The sequence below is a fragment of the Syngnathus typhle genome, linkage group LG3, assembly GCF_033458585.1.
Source record: "Syngnathus typhle isolate RoL2023-S1 ecotype Sweden linkage group LG3, RoL_Styp_1.0, whole genome shotgun sequence".
NCBI classification, from domain to species: domain Eukaryota; kingdom Metazoa; phylum Chordata; class Actinopteri; order Syngnathiformes; family Syngnathidae; genus Syngnathus; species Syngnathus typhle.
The window spans coordinates 11,583,138-11,605,700 of NC_083740.1; the positions used below are offsets into that span (position 1 = coordinate 11,583,138).

General features: G+C 40.2%; 1 protein-coding gene across 7 annotated transcripts; it reads left to right on the top strand.

The window, feature by feature from the left end:
- The first annotated feature begins 1,090 nt into the window (after positions 1-1,090).
- On the top strand, positions 1,091-22,002 carry ctnnd1 (catenin (cadherin-associated protein), delta 1). 7 transcript variants are annotated; one of them, XM_061273575.1, is made up of 23 exons: positions 1,091-1,306; positions 8,600-8,747; positions 10,514-10,588; positions 10,685-10,810; positions 11,447-11,739; positions 11,832-11,922; positions 12,683-12,873; positions 13,037-13,292; positions 13,545-13,616; positions 14,122-14,272; positions 14,392-14,590; positions 14,946-15,063; positions 15,186-15,342; positions 16,598-16,615; positions 16,826-16,891; positions 17,036-17,163; positions 17,675-17,825; positions 17,906-18,101; positions 18,208-18,401; positions 18,726-18,773; positions 18,939-19,021; positions 19,954-20,048; positions 20,291-22,002. In XM_061273575.1, exons 2-22 carry the CDS (start codon positions 8,607-8,609, stop codon positions 20,011-20,013), a joined length of 2,814 nt encoding a protein of 937 aa, XP_061129559.1. In that variant the 5' UTR covers positions 1,091-1,306; positions 8,600-8,606; the 3' UTR covers positions 20,014-20,048; positions 20,291-22,002. The 7 variants fall into 7 exon arrangements, with proteins under 7 accessions (XP_061129559.1, XP_061129561.1, XP_061129562.1 ...); XM_061273576.1 differs by lacking the exon at positions 1,091-1,306 and adding an exon at positions 1,313-1,558; XM_061273577.1 differs by lacking the exon at positions 16,598-16,615 and having other exon boundaries at positions 1,092-1,306.
- Positions 22,003-22,563: the final 561 nt, after the last annotated feature.

A 22,563-nucleotide genomic window follows, 5' to 3' on the forward strand; every position in this document is an offset into this window, starting at 1 on the left:
ATTCGTGTATGCATGTACACTGCACTGACCACATAACATTTCTATCCTTTCAATTACAATCCCCAAATCGCTTGGCTCCTCAAGTCCTGTTCTTTGGTTGTTGTTTTTTTACATTGTGTTTTATGTGCCCTCTCTGCATCCATTGCAGCCTGGTGATCCTGAAAGGGGGATCCTCACATCTGTGGTCCCTTCTCAAGGTTTCTCATTTTTCCACGAGTAGTTTTTTTTTTAGTTTTTCCTTGCCCTCTTGGGAGCTTAAGATCAGGGGATGCTTTGAGAATAATTGTCAATTTGTTTTGTATATGTGAAGCCCTTTGAGACTGCTTGTGATTTAGGGCTATATAAATAAACTTGACTTGACTATTCGATTGTGTAAATCCCAGTGACTGGTGGAGATGTCCCTCTACTGCCCAAAGACTCCTGGAAAATGCTCCAGCACGCCTGCAACCCTCGTGAAGATAAGCGGCCCATCCAACGATCCGTCAATTTTCGGTCCATCCGCTTGCCCGGCCGAGGTCGTCCGTCCATCCATTCACACCTCACCAAGGAAGCGCCCAGAAGGCAGATGAGGTGGCTCAGGCATATATATGATTAAGATATCTTAACCATATCTGGCTCCTCTCAACTTCATTTTATTGTATGCCTTTGAGAATATAAAATACTGTAGAACACATTAATTAAAATATACGTATTTGATTTAGTATTTATTTACCTATCCATCAGTCGTACTCTACGGTTGTCAGAACCGCTTCTCCTATTTTGAATTATTTTTTGTTTTACACAGACACTTTTTGAGCAGTGCCACACGAGGACACTATTGGAACACTTTTAGCGTTATATTACACTGTAGTGAGCCGTACATTAATTCCCGAAACAAAAGTCATAATATAGCGCGTACAATATAGTGAACTATTGATGTAGAATTATACTGTAGCGATAGTGAAGCCAAGCATGTAAAAAGTTACTCGACTTGATTTGTCTAAAGTGCGTGGGTGATGTCTTTGAGATGGAAGAACAGCAGAGATAAAGGGTTCAAAGGGACATTGTGGATGAAAGGAAAGTATTCCCATATTAGCCTGAAGGTAGGCTTAAGCAGGCGATCGGTGTTGGGTGTGTGCCGTGGCCGAGAGCAGAAGCCCCTTGAATGGATATTTCTGGTTTTAATGCTTCCGCAAATCCGTGTTGCCTTCCTCTTGGTTTAGCCCCCTCCCGCCCGCCTCCTGCTCTCCCAAGCAGAGGAGGAAGAGCCCTCAGCCTTCAGCCCAGTCAAGTGAACGACAAGCCTGGCACAGAGGAAATTGTATAGGTGGGTGTTTTCTCTGTTCTGATTTTGAACGCTCGGCTGTGTTTTCAACGCCATTGCCCGACGGTACCCCCCAAGCCCCTTTTGTTTCTTTTTTTGCGTTTTCGCTGCGCACCGCCGGAGCTCACTTGTTACCCGAGACTGCGGGTCTAGATTTTGGACTGTGCGTTGAGTGCAGTCGGCTGGGCTAGGCCTGAAACCACATCGCCAACACTTATGGACTTCGAAAAACAAGCCTAACACTCCCTGCAAACGGTAACGTTGCTTCTTTTTGTGATACGTCCCCATTAGGACTGCTTGGAATGTGTACGCGCGGGGAAGAAAACAGTCTATTAATTTCGTGACGTTGTTTCCCTTGAAACGTAATGTTAGCATGCCAGCCACAGTAGCTAAAGGGAAGTTAGGTTAGCTTCGATCAGTAATGTTTTAGTTTGACACGCCAGTCATGTTTTTTTCCCGTCAAAGCAGTGAATAAGCACTAGTTGTGCAGAAGCGTTTTTTTTTAGCAAGGTTACTTTAAATTGATTTTCTGAAGTAGCTACTTTGTGACCAATGTGATTTGTGTCAATTACGCGTGTAATTGTTTGTTTAGTTATTTGACACATCGATTGATTGACACACGGCAACTTGCACCAGGATTGTGAATTTGAATTGATAAAATGCAAGATTTGCGGATGATAGAATTATCAAAAAGACACGGAAGTGAGCGTCAGCATCGGCAAAGTCAGCGATCAAAGTCCAGTTTCGGTTGCCTTATTAGTCCAGACAAATGTCATCGGGACTACTGGTTCACGAAGACTCATCGCTGTTTTGGCGGACATAGGCACGGCGCACTTTCACGATTTGCGGTCGGATTTGGAAGTTTCAAATGTTATAGTTGAAGGTGTGTGCCAGGTAGAATGGGAGTGGTTGTGATAAACGCAAGAAAACCTGTTGTGTTGGTTTGGACGCGTAGGGTGTGGCAAGACAACAAGCGTGCTTCGTTTCATTTTATTCAGTGTCTTTTTGTAGAGCTTTGCACCTTCTCAACTTACACTGGGATCAGATGGGGATGCTGGATGTGGTCCAACATGGCATTTAGTGCATCGATAGTGGAGTAATCCAGGCGTGCTTCAAATCATTGCAGAATAGACAGTAAAGTACAAGTACAGGAATCCAGCTGATTGGTTAGTTTTGCTCAGTGTGGTATGAACACGCCTCATTCGTTCTACAATGGCTTACAGGTATAACTGATTTTACCTGCTGAGACAGAGCTGTTGGAGAGTGGGGCAGGTACGAACAAGCCCTTTGTTCAGGTACGTCCACATGGTTTCTTTTGTATCACAAGGTTGCGAACTCTCAAGAATTCATTCTCATCTATGTAGTCTTCAAGGACTGAAGTCTGCTGCTCAGCCTTGTTTTAGGCAGGCCTATCATTTGGGAGTCTCAGTAATGACGGCCTTTCATAGCAAACCATGGGTGTGTCGCTTGCTCCTCCTCCGCCCGTCTATTTGCTGTCCCAGGTTATCTGTCTTCCTCCCAACGGTCGCAATGTGTGTTTTTATTTGAATAGCGATCACGTCATCTTCTTGTCGAAGCGGGAGGTAAACGTGATGAGCCACTGTGGACAAAGTGGGCTCATTTTGAAATCTGTGAGATGGCAAAGCTCACTTGAAAGTTGAGATTTTTTTTTAACGAACTTTTTTGTTGTAAACTGCTGGCAATGTATCCATCCCCAGTGTTGGCTTTCACTGGCAGTTTTGTTCTTTGTACTGTTAAAGTACACTGAGGACTGATTCTCTGGCCCTGCTTTGACTCGTCCTTGTGGCTAGTTTTTTTTGGTGCGATTGTTTTGCAGTGGGTCACTGTCAAGGATAAATGAGTGCATTGATAAGGGAAATGAATCGCAGTAGGCCCTATCACCATGTTATCACAAAGCAATTAAATCGCACATCAAGAACAAAGGGGTCACTCACTCTTCCTCTGTAATGTGATGTCGACAACTGACGTGCAATGTGGTCACCAGCCCAGACAGACAAAAATGAATGTTGTAATTTTCTCATTTAGCCTGTTTGGGATTTGCATCATTTGATGAAAAATTGTCTTCACAATTCAGTACCTTATGCCCTTTGCAGCTTCACTCGTCTAAATACGGAATTCTGAATTATATTGTGTTTGTGGAATATAGATGTGTACATGTGCAGGATTTTGTCGATATCAATAAATATTTTATTTTTACTTTGCCTAGATGGATGGCATAATGAGTGGCTGGAGGGAGATCTGAAACACAGGGGGATGATGAGCAAATTGTTTAGTAGTATCCAAAAGATTAAGGCTGTTCAATTAATCAAATTTCAATGATGATTACAATTTTGGCTCCAGATGATCTCAGAATTCATATAATCGAGGAAAAATTATTATTTGGTGTTTCCGTTCTATGCTCAACTCACCCGCTATGGCCCTGCGTGTGTGGAAAGTGGAGATCCAGGCCATTTTTTTTTTTAACATCTTCAGTAAATACTGTTCTAAATGTGTTCAATAAATGCTGTTCCAATTTCAAAAACAAAATTATGATTTTAATGTTGAACTAAATAATTGTGATTATGAGTTTATCTATCATCAAGCAGCCCTACAATAGATGGAATTCCCATCCCTTGCTCATATTTGGGAATCTCTGTGTGGCAAGACAGGAATTTAAATTCCTGATAATTCTTGGCATCTGGGAATTAAAACAATATTGTCATCTTTATGGGTCTTTGTCACCTTAATTTAAAGTGTTCCATCAATTAGACTGATCTACAAGCACACAGCTTCAGTCTGTGCGATCACTTGTGCTATCTCGCAAAGCAGGTGAGCAGCTGTGATGTCACTTTTGTTCGACCGCAAGTGGCAAAATGGCCCGTGATGGATAAAAACAAATAGATTTTATTCCTTGTTCGACAAAGACGTGTGTGTAAATGATGTGTTTTGAAAAAGTAGGTGGTGCATAGAGAATATTGAAAGGACAAAAGAAGATTTTTATTTTTACTTGAGATCCCTTTTAAACATGTATTCGATGTATTTGTGAGAGCATATTACATTCTCGTGTTTTGTTAAACAGGTTGATCTTATACATTGGCTATAGTGCTAGTTTTTGTAACGTTGTTGGTCATCTGACCTTGACGAGTAACCCAATGTCTGTCTGTGTTAAATGAAGGTCGATAGTGTATGTTTGCATGTGTGCACTGTGCCACCACCGATCACAGGGCGAGGGAGGGAGGAGATCCTAGGTTGAAGCAGGGTTGGCAAAGGCAGTCGTGGATGGATGTGTGCCAGCAACAACACATGAAATGCACAGACGCCAAATCTCTGTATGACAATTCAAATGTGGCTGTGTCAGCAGTATGCATGGCCAAGCCACAATAGCATTTCATCATCGCTTGACCTCTGTTGTCCGTGCAGGTGTGCGTGGTGTCAATGTTCCAGTGTATTCTCGAATAGCAAGTTTGCATGTACAAATCAAGACCATGCAACTATCAGTTGGACGTTAAACTTGTTCTTTCAGCGCCAAGTTTTCAGCAGGCAATGGACATCTGCAGTGCTTCCATTATCGTGGACGATATATGGTGAACGGCCAGCGACTGGGTTTGCGGCGTACCTGCCAAACTATGCCATTAGCCTTGCTGCTAATGGCAAAATAAATCATGTCCAATAATGCTTCTTTAAGTAGCTAAAGCCATTTAAAACTCTTCTAAGAAACTCCCGACCACAAGAATGTTAGTGGTGAGACGTGCGTAAGACTTGTAGCTCTATGTAGCACTCAAGGATATGAGACAATCTCTCTGCTCTTAACAGGAGTTAACTTATTTTTCCTTTTTAACATTGTGGCAAAATAACGGTCGGAATAGTATGACGACATATCTGATATGTCATGTTAAGACTTGAATGGTTTGGCTCTGTCACCAGTGTAAAAAGTTGCAGTCAAGTTTCATAATAGTTTCGTTGTTGCTTTCTGTCATAAAATGGCACTGGCCCATCCCTTCAAATGCCTTCATTTAAATTGCCTTATTCACTGAGAATCATCGTTCTCCTTTGATGTGAGGAAATGATTGATCTTTCATAAAAATATAAAATAGATGTTAGGGTGGTCATGGGGTGAAAAGAGTGACACTTTAGGTCAGATTCCAACAGCTGAGACAGGATATGACATGCTAAATCTTACTGTGGAATGTATGACAATAGGGTGTGTGCGTGTGTGTTTTCGTGGTTTGATGTTAGCCTTAAAACGCACACTCATTAATATCCAAACTTATTCAGAGGTGGAGTTTGGCCTGTTTGTTTTTCTGAAATACTCGACTCTTATTTCCGAGTACACAAAAAGTTCATTCTTGCCCACTGTTTTGTTGACTGCACAGTGATTGCTAATCACAATGTTAGAGCAGCGTTTCAACTCCCACACATAATACAATCTTATTCATCACTCAAATAAATATCACAGATAAGTAGCCCTTTTATTTCAAACTCAAATAAATCAACAAAGTATGTACGTCTGCAACTAAAGATTTGATTTAAATAATTGATCCTTTTGTTTTTTTATGAATCTAACTTGAAAAGAAATTATTGATCCTTTCGTTTTTTTATGAATCTAACTTGGAAAAATTAAATATCTCCACCCCCTTGTTCAAAGAGGACATCTCTGTAATTTCAATAATACAAAACACTCCTAATTTAAAGGCTGCAAAAGCTTAATTTTACAATTATTTTTTTTTACATTCACTGGCTGCTTCGTATTAATAGCCACATGTTATAGCGTGGGATATTTGCAAACAGAGGTGGTCACACGGATGTTTTTTTTTTTCCGTCTTTTTTTTCCACTTGCATTTTCCTCAAACACAAAGAGAAACAATGCTGAAGGCAGCGAGTTATACAGTAACGTCCAATAAATCTTCTCACTTCCTGTACAAGGCATGGATTGTATCTAGTATGAGGACAGGTTCAGGTGTTTTCATTGGTCCACTGTGACATGGTTGGTAATTTTATTGTTCAAATGTGACAAGACTATGGGAAAACCTAATGGTGGTTTGAATCTCATAAGTAAAAAAATCATGAATAGACTGTAGGGTTCAAAGAATGAGGAAGTAAGTAGCGGCTTATTGTTCAGAAAGTAAATTGACAGTACAGAAAAGTGTCCAAACATTAGATTGATGTTTGTACATTACAAAGCTCTTAAAGTAATACATTATGAATAATAAAAATAAGTCAAATATAGACCATCCACCACAAAACGCATACAAATGTTTACTATGCATTCTGCCCAGGCAATTAATGCAAAATGGGTATTATGCAGTTTAAAACAGGCTGGCAGAGAATGAATTGAATGAAAGAATGAATGAATAAATAAATAAATGCTTGCGTGGGTGTATGATATGGCCAAAAATGTATATCCAGAGAACTGTAAGTTTACCACTTACCGGTACATTACCTTATTGTTTTTAAATTGTATTTACGTATATACCGTTTGTGTTATCCTCAATTTAGATGTCGAAGTTTTTGTGGCGCCAAGTGTTTTTTTCCCCCCTGTGGGAGACGGTCTTTTTTTTAGTATTAAACGTTGGCCACCTCTGATCTAGAGTCTACAGTATGCGCCTTGTGATTAAATGGCGATTAGTCCAGGGTGTGTCGGACCTCTTGCCCAAAAGTCAGCTGTGATGGATGGATGGATGGATGGATGGATGGATGGATGGATGGATGGATGGACGGACGGACGGATGGACGGATGGACGGATGGACGGACTCCGTTAAAATGGTTTGTCTTCACACCACGGCTGAATTCTGTATGTGGAGAAATGACGCCTCCCCCATAGGTACCCGTGTGTCTGCTGAAATGAGACAGAACACCAAATTGCCAATCAAATATTAATGAACACATGAATAAGTCACCCATAGATCATGTTCTGCCACGTGTGTCCTGTACCTTGTGCTCAATATGAATGTACTCTAAATAATTTTAAAGCTTTTTAAATTGGACTTTAGGATCGAGTACGTCGTCTCCTATTTTGTGCATGCCCTTTTACTTCTTTGCACTTTTACTTCAGCCTTGGAATGAACAAGTGCAAACCAGTTAGCGGCTGAAAGCATTCTCAGGGTTCTACATTAACAGTGGCCGGGGGCCACTACGTGACTGTCAAGCCAGTACAAAATTCATAATGATGATGAAATCAGCTCACGTTTACTTTAAAAAAAAAAAACGAGAATTCAAGATTAATTTACCCACATTTGCAAATTACTGTATTGCACCCATTTTCAGGTTGAATCTTTTCATCAGGAGTGGATTGAACAAATTAAATTCGGAAAATGTTAAATGATAAATATCCCACGAGTATGTTTTTTTTTTTTTTTTTTGCTGTTTAATTGTCTAACTACACAGAATTAATATTTACTTCAAAGCTTAAATAATACAATAGCAAATAATCATTGAAATTTATCATGTTATATCATGAATATACACACGGCCAGTGCCGGTTCTGGCAAGGCCACCGCATCATAGTGGCCCAGCATGGCTACCACCCAAAATGATTCTATGCTTTCTCTCTTCACACAATCTCTCATTTTCGCTGGGGTAACGTTCCGAAAAGAACCCATGATAGGCGAAATCTGTGAAGTAGAAACCTTTATTTTATTTTTTTACCATTATTAAACATGTATAAGATTGAAACCAAAGAACAAAACCTGTTTTCAGGCCTAATCGTTTAACGGCAACCGTTTTTTTAACAGAGAAGTAAACACTCTCTTCCAAATAACTACAGTAAAATAATAACTTTGCGGCCTCTCCCCGCTCTGTAGTCTTTTTCTTCTGAAGCCATAACACAATGCACTATGAAAAAAATGATTTGAGGCTGTGAAAGGTAAATTGTGATATTACTGCGAGGGATTACTGTATTTTAACCCCTTGAGCAGGAGCGCACACTGGCAAACCTTACTCCACTACTCCTGGGTGACGTAAGGCCCCCAACTTGGTCATAATTATTGTGATTGACTGAAGCTCTGGTTGGACATTCCTTTTTTTTTTTTTTTAAATGCTCATTTTATTTTTCATGCAGTTAACCGCTATTTTAACTCCTTCCTTACCTCCTCACTGTGTTAATTAACCTGTGCCTCTAGAAAAAGAATTTTATCAGCACTCCGATAGGTGCGCATGGTAGCTACCTGTGACCACCTCCCCTATACCTGGGTGATTCAGTTCTGCTCTGTCGGTTCTTTGGTTCCTGGTGTTGGTTAAATCACTTCTCTCTCTTTGGTGTTGACCCTGTCCTTCCCTTTCCTCTGCTTTGCTCTTAGCGTGTGAATGGAGCAGTGTGCAAGTACGGCCTCCTTGCTGGCTTCCGTGCGGGAGCAGGAGAGGCAGTTTGAGAGGCTGAGCCGAGCTCTGGAGGAGGAGCGGAGGTCGTGCGCCGGCACTTTGCCCCGCCCACTCCCCAACATGCAGGTAACATTATAATTCTGTGCTTCTTCCACCATCTACCCTCAAGCACCTCATGCTCATGGTCAGCTTCAATCAGTATGTGCGGACACGATGGCAGCAGAAGATGGGCGGTAAAAAATAGTGCCTCTTGATTTAGATGGTTTGATTCTCATTGGATCTTTAATGTCATTTAGCAGCAACATTTTTTAGCAGCAAAGTCGTCTACCATTGAGAACGCTGAATATTTAAAGTGAACCTCAGCTTCACTTTATAGCTTTTGATCACACATGCTTCCCATCCCCTTTTCATTCCTCAGCAACCATCCATGTTTCATGTCTTCCCATCCTCTTTCAACAATTCAGCCTAACAGACCGATGCAATCAAACACGTTGAAAATGGTTGTTTCTCTAAGATTCCTGTTCTTTTGTGAATTTATGTATTTACAGCTTGCTTAGCTGTATTCAGTTTATTGATTTATTTTGGTAACATTTTTGTGATTTTCCTTATTTGGTAAAGGACAGAGGAAGAATGTGCCGATTATGGTTGACCTTTCTCCAGAGTTGGTGCTTTACAGCTTAGCTGACAATAGCATACTCCTAGATGAACTTGGCAGTTGTACTTGAACTAAAGACAATTTTAATTGAGATTTACTTTTATACGCTCTTCTTTCTCTTTACTGACAGATGCTGCTATAAAAGTAGACAAATACAAACATACTTGAAGAATCACACATGGCTCCGAATCATGATTTTTTTTATCTCCTATCGGTTGGCTGCCAACGGCAACAAGGACCGCCCCCTTGTATGTCATTAGTTTCTCTCAAATACAAGCGTTCCATGGAAACCTGACGAGTTGGATTAGATGTACAATTGGTGTGTGAGGAGGGCAATATAAATGTAACCTGTTGTTGGTTCTTATCTCTGTGTTTGTTTGCATACCCCAGAGGCTTCGGCATTTCTCTGTCACCTGCATTACTGTCATGTTCCGACATGCTCATTGCCCAACACTTTCTACGGTTGTACAAAAAGTAACAAAGCCTCTGATCGGTCTTTTGTCATTTTTAAAATGATTTTCTTCAAATTTTGTGTTTTCAATGTTATGGCTATTATCGAAAATGGAACGGCTCCGTTTTCATTATTTTTACATTTACGTATTTGTATCACCAGAGAACAACAGCACATCTCCGAATGTGTCACACATCTGGCCTTGTCTGTGGTCTTACAGACTCTCATAGTTACGACAGTTTAAGTTACAACTCTAGGGCAACCTTTTCGACTAGAATTGACTGCACATCACACTGTTCAACCAAAATTGATGCCAAGATTGTTGAATGTTTGAATTCCCTTTTGTTCTTTCACTCATTGCACGCTATCTGTTTCCATCATTCCATTATACCATTAAAACTCATTTACCAATGTGATTGAACACTCCTAAATGTCCATAGTTGTGAATGTGAGTGAAATTGGTTGTTTGTCTGTGTGCCCTGTGATATCGCCTGGAGATTGCTGGGATAGGCTCCAGCACGCCTGTGACCATAGCGAGGATAAGCATTTTCTAAAATGGATGGATGGAGAGTTTAAGGCTGTGGTGATTGACTTACGACAATAAACTGTTAGCTATCATTATTGATTATTTGACACTAATCTGATATTGAAAGAAGCATTTATCAAAATGATTCATCTTTGAGGCCAAAGAAGGACCTTGCTACACTTGTAGAGCTTTACTGTTACTGAGAATATTTCTTAAAAATGCTTTGAATAAGCTTTAAGTATATTTCCTCCATCTCATAGAACGGCCGCCTTCCTTGTGATGCAGACGTAGAGAGGCTAACACTTAACGAAGGTTACGTCAACGGGACACATCACGTAAGAAACAATCTAATTCAACTGGGAGCCTTTTGATGCATATAAAACAATAATGTCATTATACTTTCTTTTATACTCTGGAATGTCTTTGTGCAGTTCAGGATGGAGTCTGGTCAGATGGTGCAGAAGACCTACACATTGGAGCAAGACCACCAGGAGTCCAACCCAATGTTATCTGTGGAGACCAATGATGATGGCACCATAAGACACACAGAAATCACGGTAAAATGTAGATGGATGTTTGTGCCCTGTGGTGTAGGTTGCTTTCACATTTATAATTCACTTTCTTTCATCCAAATCAGTCGCTGGATTTTGTATTGAATTGTTTCAAAGCTCCTCAAAATTTGTCATAGTTTATGTAACATAATATTCTTCTGTCATTAGTTTCTGTGGTTTCAGTATGAAGGTCTTGTTATGGTCTAGGGGGGATTTTCCAATGCATTCCAATGGCTGGTTCATCATACGAGAAATTTCTCGTTGTGGTTCAGCCCAATCACAATCCCCTATGGGGTCAACTGTACAATAAATACGTTTTTTTAAATAGATTGGATAGATTGCTCCATCTTCTGACCGGATTTGTTATTGTCTATTTTAAAACTCGCTGATTGGTAATCGGCTGCAAAATGTTCATCCTGTGAAGACTATTGACGAATGCATTAATCTAGGTAAAAGCCACGTTCCGACTTGTGAGTTCATACTATCTGTACAAATAGTAATGGGATACCAACGTCTATACTTACGAACTTTTCGAGATACAAATTGGAGCCTCACAAGTTTTTTTGCATCTACTTATACAAAAATCTTAATTTTATATCATAACCTGATATCTTGTATCCCACCCTGCTTCTTTTACTCTAGGTAAAAAAAGTAGTAAAGCCCATTCCAACTCGTACCGTCATCCCCTCGGTATCCGACACGCTTTCCTTGGATGGTGGTGGTTCGATGACTGGTATGGGAGCTTACATCCCACCCATGGACCGGGGCTACAGGCAGGCACCTGGAGTCGGTGCACCCATGGAATACCCCACCCAAACTGTGCCTCGCAACTACCAATATGGACCTCCAGGTGGCTATGAGGACTACCGTGCCGGACCCCCATCTGAAGCATACGCAAGCCTTAGCAGGGGTGCTCGGATGGACGATCGCTATAGGTAGCACGCCAACTCTCTCTTATGGTCATCACTTGGGTTTATTTTAACTTAATTCGGTTATATATCCATTCCTCTATCAACTGTCTTTCTAGACCAGTCCATCCAGATGGTTATCGAACTCTGGATCCGAGCTACAGAGCACCCAGCAGGAACCAGATAGATCCCTATGCGGCTCAACCACAGGTAAAATTAGTCGCTTTCCGCCATTGAGTTTGTGTAGCATGATTGAAACGTTGCTTGTAAGATCATTGATTATTGTTACTCCTCTGCAACATTAACGTGGTTGTTTGTGTGTAGTATCAATAGAATGCTGAAACTCAAAATCAAAATCAAAGTCTTAATGGTTGTTTTCCTCAAGTGTGTCTTAAAAGTGAAATGAGAACTACAATATAAGGAAAAGCGTGTCATTCATTCTTTATTACTTTACAAACGGCTGCCCAACAACATGCCTGAGGTAAATTAATGTAACAAAGAACCCCTTCGGCTGCCTAAAAACATGCCTTTCTAAAAAAAAAAAAAAAAAAAAGACTATCGATGCAACGCGCTTTCGGGGTTGACGCGATTCCCAAATTCCCTAAAGTCGGTGTAAAATCGAGATTTAGGTGTACTCGTGATTCAACAGATTCAACTTTTGAAGATGTATTTTTCCCATAACATTTGCCTTTTTTTCATGGAGGGTTGTGGAGACGTTTTTCATGCAAAACTCATTTTGGAGATTAACCAGCGATTGTTGAAGATTTTTTTTGAAAAATGCATTGTCTCAATTGCATTTCAACGGCGGTTAATTGTATACAAATCTTTGCTATTTGCTTGCTGCTATAGTCCATAATTTTTTTTTAATCACAAACGTTTTCCATTTACTACATTCCATTTACAAGACCTTTGGGACAAGACAAATTTAACGTTAAGTGTCTGTCATGTTCAACATTTTTCTACTTTTTAGGTTGGACGAATGGGAAGTGCAATGGAGCTTTCTTCAGTCCCAAGGTTTGTTCCAGAGTCGTACGGAATGGAGGATGATCGGCGAAGTATGGGCTATGATGAGTCTGACTATGGTATGGGACATCCAATGCACTACAGCACTGTGCCCCGTAACATCCATGGCTTTCCCCAAGGGCCACCACGTCGAACTGGGTAAGTTGTACATATCATGTGGATCTTTACGTTTCTGAATAATTTAGTGTTGATGTGCTGTCTGTGTGTGTTCATGCCAGAGAATGCGAGCAGTATTGTGATCCTTTATTTTGGGTACATTTCCGTGTCAGTTCATCTCTCTGCTCTGGTGCTTTCTCCTCAGGAGCTACGAGGGCACTCTGGATGGTGATATGAGTGGTCCCGGGGACATGTACTATTGGGGAGGAGGTGCCCCGATGGCACAGGGCGAAAGAGGAAGCATGGCTTCATTGGACAGCACTCTGAGAAAAGGCCCAGGCCCAGGTGGCTGGCGTCAACCAGAGTTGCCAGAGGTTGTTGCCATGCTTAACTATAGGCTGGATCCAGTCCGGAGCAATGCTGCTGCATACCTGCAGCATCTCACTTATAAGAATGATAAGGTAAGGAATGAATATACAATCATACTTGTTTCAAGCCTGTTTATACCGTGTTCAGCCAGTAATTTCAATCAAGTAGTTGAAGTGCTATTTTTAGGCAATTGCTGGATTTGTGTTTTTACAGTCACTTATTTGTCATTTTCACAAATTAATTGTTTAGGACGTGAGGGTTTTCTCTCTCTCAAGCGTACCTCTTCTCAAGAAATGTACGTTTACCATGTTCATCATCACTTAGTTAAAGCCTTTTGCTTTTAGGTGAAGTCAGATGTTCGACGTCTGAAAGGCATCCCGGCATTGGTATCAATGCTTGACAACCCAAACAAAGAGGTACGTTCAGTTTCTTGACGGGATGATTTTCTCTGTTGAGGTTGTTTTAATTATGTAACGCTGAAACAGTTTATTGGTATGTATTATGCTCCTAAGTTCTAACACAAATACTGAATGAAAGAAGAACAGGAATAGATGTTTGTTTCAATAGTTGCATACAGTGTTTGAATGTCCCTGGTAAATTCTGGTCGGTCAGCATTTGCTCCAAATAGTCTGTCCAAACATTCTTTGGTCTTTCGTAGTTAAATTTGGTACAAGCTGTGGTGTTGCTGATTCTGATCCAAGTTTGAGTAATGCCAGTCACAACACTTCTTGAATTCCACTTTTGAAGCAAGAATTTCTTCTGATTTGAATAAGACTATGTCCATAATATATAGAGAGCATAAACTGATGTTTTGAGTTGATTTCTCTTGGTTTGAAAGTTGCAGGGTGCAATGGGTGCCTCTACAAATTTTAAGAATTTCTAACTAAATCATCTGTGTGATGAAAATTATGTCTCTCACAGGTGCACTATGCAGCTTGTGGAGCTCTAAAGAACATTTCGTATGGTAAAGATCCAGACAACAAAATTGCCATCAAGAACTGTGATGGTGTGCCTGCCTTAATTAGGCTTTTGAGAAAGACCCATGACCAGGACCTTACTGACTTAATCACAGGTTAGCTCCACACGGTCAACACAAGCAAATGTGCATCATGTGACCGAGTTTTTATTTCTATATTCCTGAGGAGTTTTGATTTTCATCCAAAATCTGTATTGAAATACAAAATATCTCAGGGACACTTTGGAACCTGTCATCCCACGACTCTGTAAAAATGGAGATTGTGGACCATGCATTACACGCCCTCTCGGATGAAGTGATGGTGCCTCGTTCGGGCTGGGAGCGTGGGAGCAATGGTGGTGGAGGAGAGGAAAACTGTAAGCCCAGACACCTGGAGTGGGAGACGGCTCTCACCAATACAGCGGGCTGCTTGAGGTATGAAGACAAATAAAGAACATCTAGATGGCACTGCAAAGCTCTTTTCATGCTACTTAGAGTGGATGAAAGGGTGGATTTAGAGAAGTTGGCTACGCAAATCTAAATTGTTTATTATTGAATATGAACAGATTAAAATATGGGGCCCTGTTTGGAGAAATCAGGGATGGGGAATTTAGGTTAAGATGTTCCAGCAGGACATTGAATACAATGTAAAGTTGTGAACAATGAGGTTTAGTCTCTGACAGTTATCTACATATGAACTCTGTGCTCAATGCATGCTATGGTGTTAATCTTTACATCCTTTTCTTTTTTTTTACTCTTCAATACTCGTCAAATTTCTACCCGATGACAGAAATGTGAGTTCGGAGCGTAGTGAAGCAAGACGGAAGCTGAGGGAATGCACAGGGTTGGTGGATTCTCTTATGTACATCGTCCAGTCCCAGATTGACTGTAAAGATGTCGACAACAAGGTACATATGTGCAAGATTGCTCATGTGTTGTCCCATTGACATTCATATAGGAGCATCTAGCTTATTTCGGCTATCTTTAGCTTCAATTTTAATTTTCATCTTCCTGTTCCTATGTCGTATAGCTCATAGAGAACAGTGTGTGTCTGCTGAGAAACCTATCCTATCACGTGCATCGCGAAATCCCTGGATGTGAGCGGTACCAAGAAGCTGCGCCTATCAACCAGGGCCCGGCCCCGTCCAGCCAGAAGAGCGGTTGTTTCAGCTCACGCAAGAGTAAAGGTATGCTTCACAGAGGAATGAATTCCATTCAGTCAGTTTAGGGCCAACTTTAATATTGTCACTCTTGACAATTGAGTTTCAGCCTATTGCGACACACTCCCACATAAACAAAACAAGTTTGCAGAGGAATGTTGAGAATGTGAGAGAGAGGTCATCTTTTCCAGATGCTCTGTTTGTCTTTCATTGAGAGTATTGATCTTTCTTTTTTTTTTCCTAAAGGGGCTTCGATTTCTGGTGAATTTGCATAAACATTGTAGCTACTGCAATGACACGACAAGGGATTTGGCATAGTATTCCTGTATCAAAGGAAATTAAAAACTACAGAATACGAATGTTTACAATAGGCTAGTAATCCACAGTGTGGAGTGAGTGCCACTAGTGATACGGAGCTTCCTGTGAGGGGTATTTGGCGGGGTTCAATACACGGAATAATACCCTTTTATTTGAGTTAGTGCAGTAAAATATGAATTTATTTATTAACCAATTATTTATTTAGTTAATTAATACTATCCAATTATTTCTGCGTTTATGCTATCATTTAATGATTAAAAAAACAAACTAATCTATAACTCTTGTTTTGCTCTTTTTAAATTCTCTTTCACAAGTTACTGTATTATAGTGCACTCTTTTTTTTTTTTTTTCATTTTCAAAATAATTTGTTAAATAATAATGTTACAGCAATATTGCATTAACTTAGTAGTAGTAGTGGTGGTGTTGAATCAATGACTTTCAGTACTGTTCACAAACATATTTGTATGCAGTAATTTCTTTAAAATCGTGTATCTTACTGACATAATGCTTAATTGAATTGCATACTTTTAGCCAGAATATATGTACTCAATCTGCCGACTGCTAATATTGCTTATTTCTGCCACATTGTTACAAAATGGCATTATTTTCAAAGACAAACATCACTAGAATGAAGTGCACACCCACGTCAGCTGGTGCACCTTGTGCACTCCTTATATTTTTTGGGATGTGTAATCAAGCTGTATGTTTCCACATTGGTAAGCAGCATCATTGTAAGAGATTGTTGTGTATAATCAATTTTAGTATTCTTTCATTAAGTTTTCGTGCCTTGCTCGTTGTGCTGCTTATTCCTGTGAGCGCAATCATTGGTGTTGGGGCTGGTGTTAACATGGTAGCCTAAATTACAGATCTTTTCCTTTTGCCAAAATGCTTTCTGTGCATCTGTCCTTCTCTACTCCCCCTGATCCTCTCCACTTTTTCTCTCCCTTTCGGCGCTGGGCTTCAGATGAGTGGTTTTCCAAAGGTAAGCTCCTGACCCCGGTGTGACTTTGCGTTCTCTCCTAGTCGTAATAATTGGCACTCTAGTAATAGTTGTAGTAGTTAACAGATTTTAGTGTTCTCCTTGTACTAACATGCAAATCGTCTCGCTGAAAAAACATAACCAATTTACTAACAATGAATATAGGTAACTTATGTCATGTCCCTAATTCTACAACTTGAATGTCTGTTCCAGGAAAGAAAGATGAGGATCCCGCTGCAGACACAATAGACATTCCAAAGAGAACAACACCTGCGAAAGGTAACTCCAGTTTAATCAACATTGTTGATTGTGGTTGTTGCATTTAGAAGTTGCTGTCCTCCTCTCTTCGTCCCCTGATTTGAGTAGTTTTGCTTCCTAGCTCCTTACCTGCTGTGCTAGCCTGTGTCTTCCTCTGCACTGTAGGCTATGAACTTTTGTTCCAACCAGAGGTGGTTCGCATCTATACCTCTCTGCTGATGGAGTCAAAGAACCCCACCGTGCTGGAGGCCTCAGCAGGAGCTGTTCAGAATTTGTGTGCTGGACGTTGGACGGTACCTCCTTTTAATAAGCGCTGCATTTCATTTAATGTAGAGCTTTGTTCTCAATTGGTACACGTCTGATCTAAAAGACACAAGCCTTCACCTTGTGAAATACAGCGGAGTTGTTTAACCTGGTTTGCAAACAGAAACAAAAGCAAATTGTGGTAATGTTTCCCATTGAAATGAATGGTAATGCCTTATCCTTAAAGCTGAGTTTCAGTTTAAAGTTAATGTTTTTATTGCTGTTTGTTAATGTTGATTACTGTCAATAAATTGTCACAGAAATGCACTTACTGCATTCTTTTAGATTGATATTTTGCTTTCTCTTAAAAAGCCTTTTTGAAATAACCTGCCTGAATATCGATAATTTCTTTTTCCCCATATCCCCAGCTCTAACTTTTACATAGTTCTGTTTTAAATTAATGTGCATTCCACACACTTCCCATTATGACTATCATGCTCATATTGTAACTAACATCTTCCAACCTGTTTTGCAAATGAAAATATGTCTGTATCTGTCCAGTATGGCCGTTACATCCGTGCCTTGCTACGCCAAGAGAAAGGTCTGCCCATGATAACTGAACTACTGGCGCACGGCAACGACAGAGTAGTTCGAGCGATGTCGGGAGCGCTCCGTAATCTGGCGATAGATGCTCGTAACAGAGACTTACTGGGTGAGGCTTACTTTCTCCTTGACCTCAAACAATGCACATTATTTACACGTTTTTGCTGCTTATTCCTTGTATGTTATTAGGTAAACATGCAGTGCCTCACCTAGTGGCCAACCTTCCTGGTGGCGGTCAGAGTCAGCCCGTGCGAGCACTCTCAGAAGCAACAGTAGTGTCCGTGTTGAGCACGCTCCATGAGGTGCTGGGCTCTAGCTTGGAAGCTGCAAAGACTCTCAGGGCCTCACAAGGAATTGAGAGGCTAGTTCTCATCAACAAGGATGGGTAGGGATCTTGACTGAATCGGAGGATGCACGGTGTTCAGTCTCGTCTGGGTTTCTTTGTGTGTTTTAACTCCCGTTTTGATGTCTCTCTCTTCTGGCATCACCAGTAATCGTTCAGAGAGGGAAGTGCGTGGGGCTGGGCTCGTACTGCAGACTGTATGGGCCTACAAGGAGCTGCGGCGTACTTTGGAGAAGGATGGATGGAAAAAAACAGACTTCATGGTGAACCTAAACCCTCCCAGCAACAACACACGGACCAATGGAGGATATGAGGACAGCACTTTGCCCCTCATAGATAAAGGTCAGACGATAAAACGTTTAGACTTTTCAAATGTACTGCTTCATATTGGCCCTCAGTCTTCATTTGTGGCAACAGTAAAATGAAACTATCTGGAATTCACATACCATCCATACTATCATTGGCACACCCATGCATATGGTTATGCATCTAATCACGTTATTATGATGATTAGTTTAGTTTATTCGTGCAATATCCAAGACATACATGATACAACAAACAGTATTGGATATTCATCCAACCATTTATATATATTTGTGAATTCCACCTCAAGAAGAACTGAAAGTCAGAACCGGTGATGCTTATCGTTTTTGTATCTTTGTTCAGGTGTCAAAGGTGAACGAGACATGATTCCAATGAATGACATGGGACCAGGCGAGTATTAATACTGAAACCATTTACCTGTAACAAATTTACATCACACCGATTTGATTAGATACTTGCAAGTATAAGAGATTAACCTTGTCTGCAGATTTACCTTTCCATTTTTCCATTACAAACACACTCACACTGCGACTTTGAATATGCGCCTTCCATTAGACGCCTACTCCACACTGGACCAACGAGGGAGAAGGAACACTTTGGACAACGCAATTGAACCTGATGATAAAGATACAGTACAGGTATACACAGTACAATACATCGCTGGCGCAGGGTTTGAACCTAATATGTCACAATTTGTTTTAGCCTTTTTACACCAAATTATACATATGCATTATAGTCAGTGTTATTTGTGTTACATGTGAGTGTTATTTCGAATACATTTTTGAGGCGGGATGCCATAGAGGGCTTGATTTTAAATAATAAAAAAATTATACTATACACAATTCTGCATGAGAAGTGTACATGATACATAGATACAGTATGAAAAGTTAGATTTGTCCCCTTTGAACTATGTGCTTACGGCGGTACTAAAACAATGTCACTGCTTTCCATTGCTTTTGATGGGAACGTCAACCTGGCCAACATGGCCTGCCACATTGATACGAGTGTTAGCCAGATTTAATCAGTGTATCAGAGAATTTTGGATATTACACATTCGGCTCTTTGGAGATTTAATATTTTGGGTTAGAATTATTTAAACACAGTCATTTCCATTTTGTAGCTATTTTCAGCCTAGAACTACAGTAATATTGCAACGTTTCTTTTAAACGTGCACATTTGCACGATACTCGAGTCGGTTCCCTTATCAGCGGTGAACGTTACTGTGAGAAGGGACACGTGCTCACACACGCCCACAGAAAGCATGTCTCTTCATGTCTCAATGGAGGATGTGCTTTATAGTTGTGTGGCACATTTCTAGCCGCTGCTGTTCCACCTGCTTTATAAATTAAGAACAAAACTAACATTTTGTTACCCCTCCCCCCCCCAATCTTTGGCACCCTTATTTCTTAAATATGCTTGTTTCAAACTTTTCTGGGGTTTTTTTCCCTAACAACTAACACATTGACAATGTTTTTGCTCCTTGTGTTCCATCTGTTCCTTTCTGGCACTAATTTTCTTGATGGGTTTTTCCTCTATCACACATTCCTCCTCTCCTTTTTTGTTCTCCCAGGGAGTGAGGTATGGTGAAAGGCAGGCCACTTTGCCTCTAATGGATTCTTATGATGGTTAGGCTACACCCACTGTCTAACTGCATGTCAGTGCATGGTATGTTTATCTCAGAGGAGGCTGCGCTCAACTCACTTGCATCGCCTTAGTTTTCCTGTAGTGTCACGAGTGAGCTTCCATTGTACTGTAATAACTGTTCTTCAGAGTTGTCTATAATTTTTGTGATCTAGTTGTCAGCAGCTGCATGATGAGTCTATGTTTAGTAAAAGGTCTGCTGTCATTGTAATGATTGCTTGCGGCAAAGGATTAAATTTTTGCATTTTTTTTCCCTTCACTTTCAGAAAAACTAATAGTGTGCATCACCAAACGACATCTACCCGCACACTGCCCTTGCTGAACTGACAAAGAGGGACCAGAACACTACCGATGGGACAAACCACCACGATTTTTATTCATACTTTCCTCTTTGCTCCTCATGCTTTTGCATCAGCTCTTCCCTCTCAATGACAGTCCTGGTTTTGCAGCTGACAACCCAATGAAACTCTAAAAACTGGAAAAGTGCTGTGGTTCTATGACAACAAGATTGTTCTTCTACCTTACATCTCTGCTTAACTACACTACGACTTACCTGGAAAACACTAATGCTCTATTTCAGGTCAGATTGGATAAGAACATGACGTTTGGGGGAAAATCTCCGTGGATTTGTTTAAACAAATGAAAAAAAAAATTTGAGGGCTTGTGTAATCCCCACCCCTTTTTTCTAATGGGTAACAACCACAGAAAGATTTGTTATGATAGAAAAACTGTTAATTGATTGACTCTCATACATGGCTTTGTATTTTGTAGTGGTTGTTCCTGTTTTTGCTTTGTTCTGTACATGTGCCAAAAGACAATGCCGCCGCTCAACTGCCATTACTGAATTCACCTATTAACCACTTAAAGGAAGCTTTTTGTACAATGTTTTTCTCTGTTAAAGTCCATCACTAAGAGGCATGGGCATGCTGCATTTCTGTATTCGATAATATTAAGGGGTGTAGGTTTTGAATTCGGGAAATCTTAAGATCAGTCTTCACCTGTGACATCTGATATATTGCGCTATGTACAACAAACTCCTTACATTTTTGATTCAGCAGAGGCATTTTCTTATTTTACTACAAGTCCATAATCTGAATGTGTAATACCGTACTGTTTTTAACAGTGCTTGTGTGGGCCAACTGGAGTGCCTTGATAACTCAGGACAGGTATGATGGGTGTGTCAAACCATAACGTGGCTTGTCACTCACCGTCTCGGCGTAGGGAATGCTGGGGTTTTGTGTTGCACAAGTTAAAGGTATACATCTGTTTTTTTTTTAAGTAGGCGTTGATTTTTCTTCATGTGCTTCAAAAACAAAACTCTTGTATTCTGTATATGTGTGCCACAAACACATGGCCTACCTGCCTTTTAAGTATACAGAACAGCACATGGGAGAAGAAAGTTGTCCTTTTTGCCCACATTCTCAAGTTCTGTGCTTACTTCTCCCGTAGAGGACAACACACACTAGTGCAAAGTAAGATGTAGATAATTGAAAGAAAAAAAAAATCAAATAAAGCACGAGGTGATGTTTTGTTTGTCTTTGCTTTAATTTTTCATGCCAACTGCCTAATTTTCAAGTTGCCTTGACTGGATTGACTTAAAAGAATAGCAAATTGCATGGGCTTGGTATGTCTACGAAGGCATAGACCAGAAAAATAAAAGCACATTTATACAATATATAGACAAGAGAATATTTGTTAATTTTATGCCTTTATGTATATTTTTTTAATATTCATTTGGGTTTAATTATTTTGGGTGTTCTGGGTGAAGCATATGCAATCAGTTTTTTTGTTAGCTTGAAATTTGTCTTAATTAGAAGCTTAAAAAAAAAACCAATTTATACATCTGCCATTTGTTGAAAACTGATTATAAACTACACCTTAGCATTTCTGCCTTTGCTCCTAAAGTTGCACATTCTCATTTATGAATGACTTATGTAACTAGCAATATTGTTTTTAATAAAAAGAAATGAATTTTCAACCTGGTTTGGTTTACACTTTGTGAATAATTATTTTGAAATCGTGGAAACTGTTCTTTAGCCCTCACAAATTACCTCCCACGCGTTTGACAATGCTGTAACATATTTTGTCAATATAAACAACGAATGAGAACAAAAATAAAAATTTAAACTATCAAAGCAGCCCTGACCAAATGTGGCTGTAGTCCTCCGCTATGACATCATCGCTGCTCGCCTGTGGCGCCATGATCAGTTTGTGGACGGAGCACCGAAGTCAAAACCAACGTTAGCAACTGAGATTAAACATAATTTTTGATAAGCATTGCATTTTAGATTCATATCTGTTGTGTGGGGGAAAAATAGTACGACTGACTATAAGATATTGGTAAGTAATGCTCATGTGTTGGCGTGCCATTTAACCTGCTTGTAATTAACGAGTCTGCACCGTCGCCATACTTTAGTCCCGCGTTTCTTTTCATTGATCGACTTGACTATCTATTAGCTGCCGTTTTAGGCGGATACAATCCACCCCTAATTGTTGCTTATAGCTTTGGGAAAGTGAATCTAAGTTTTTAATTTGAACA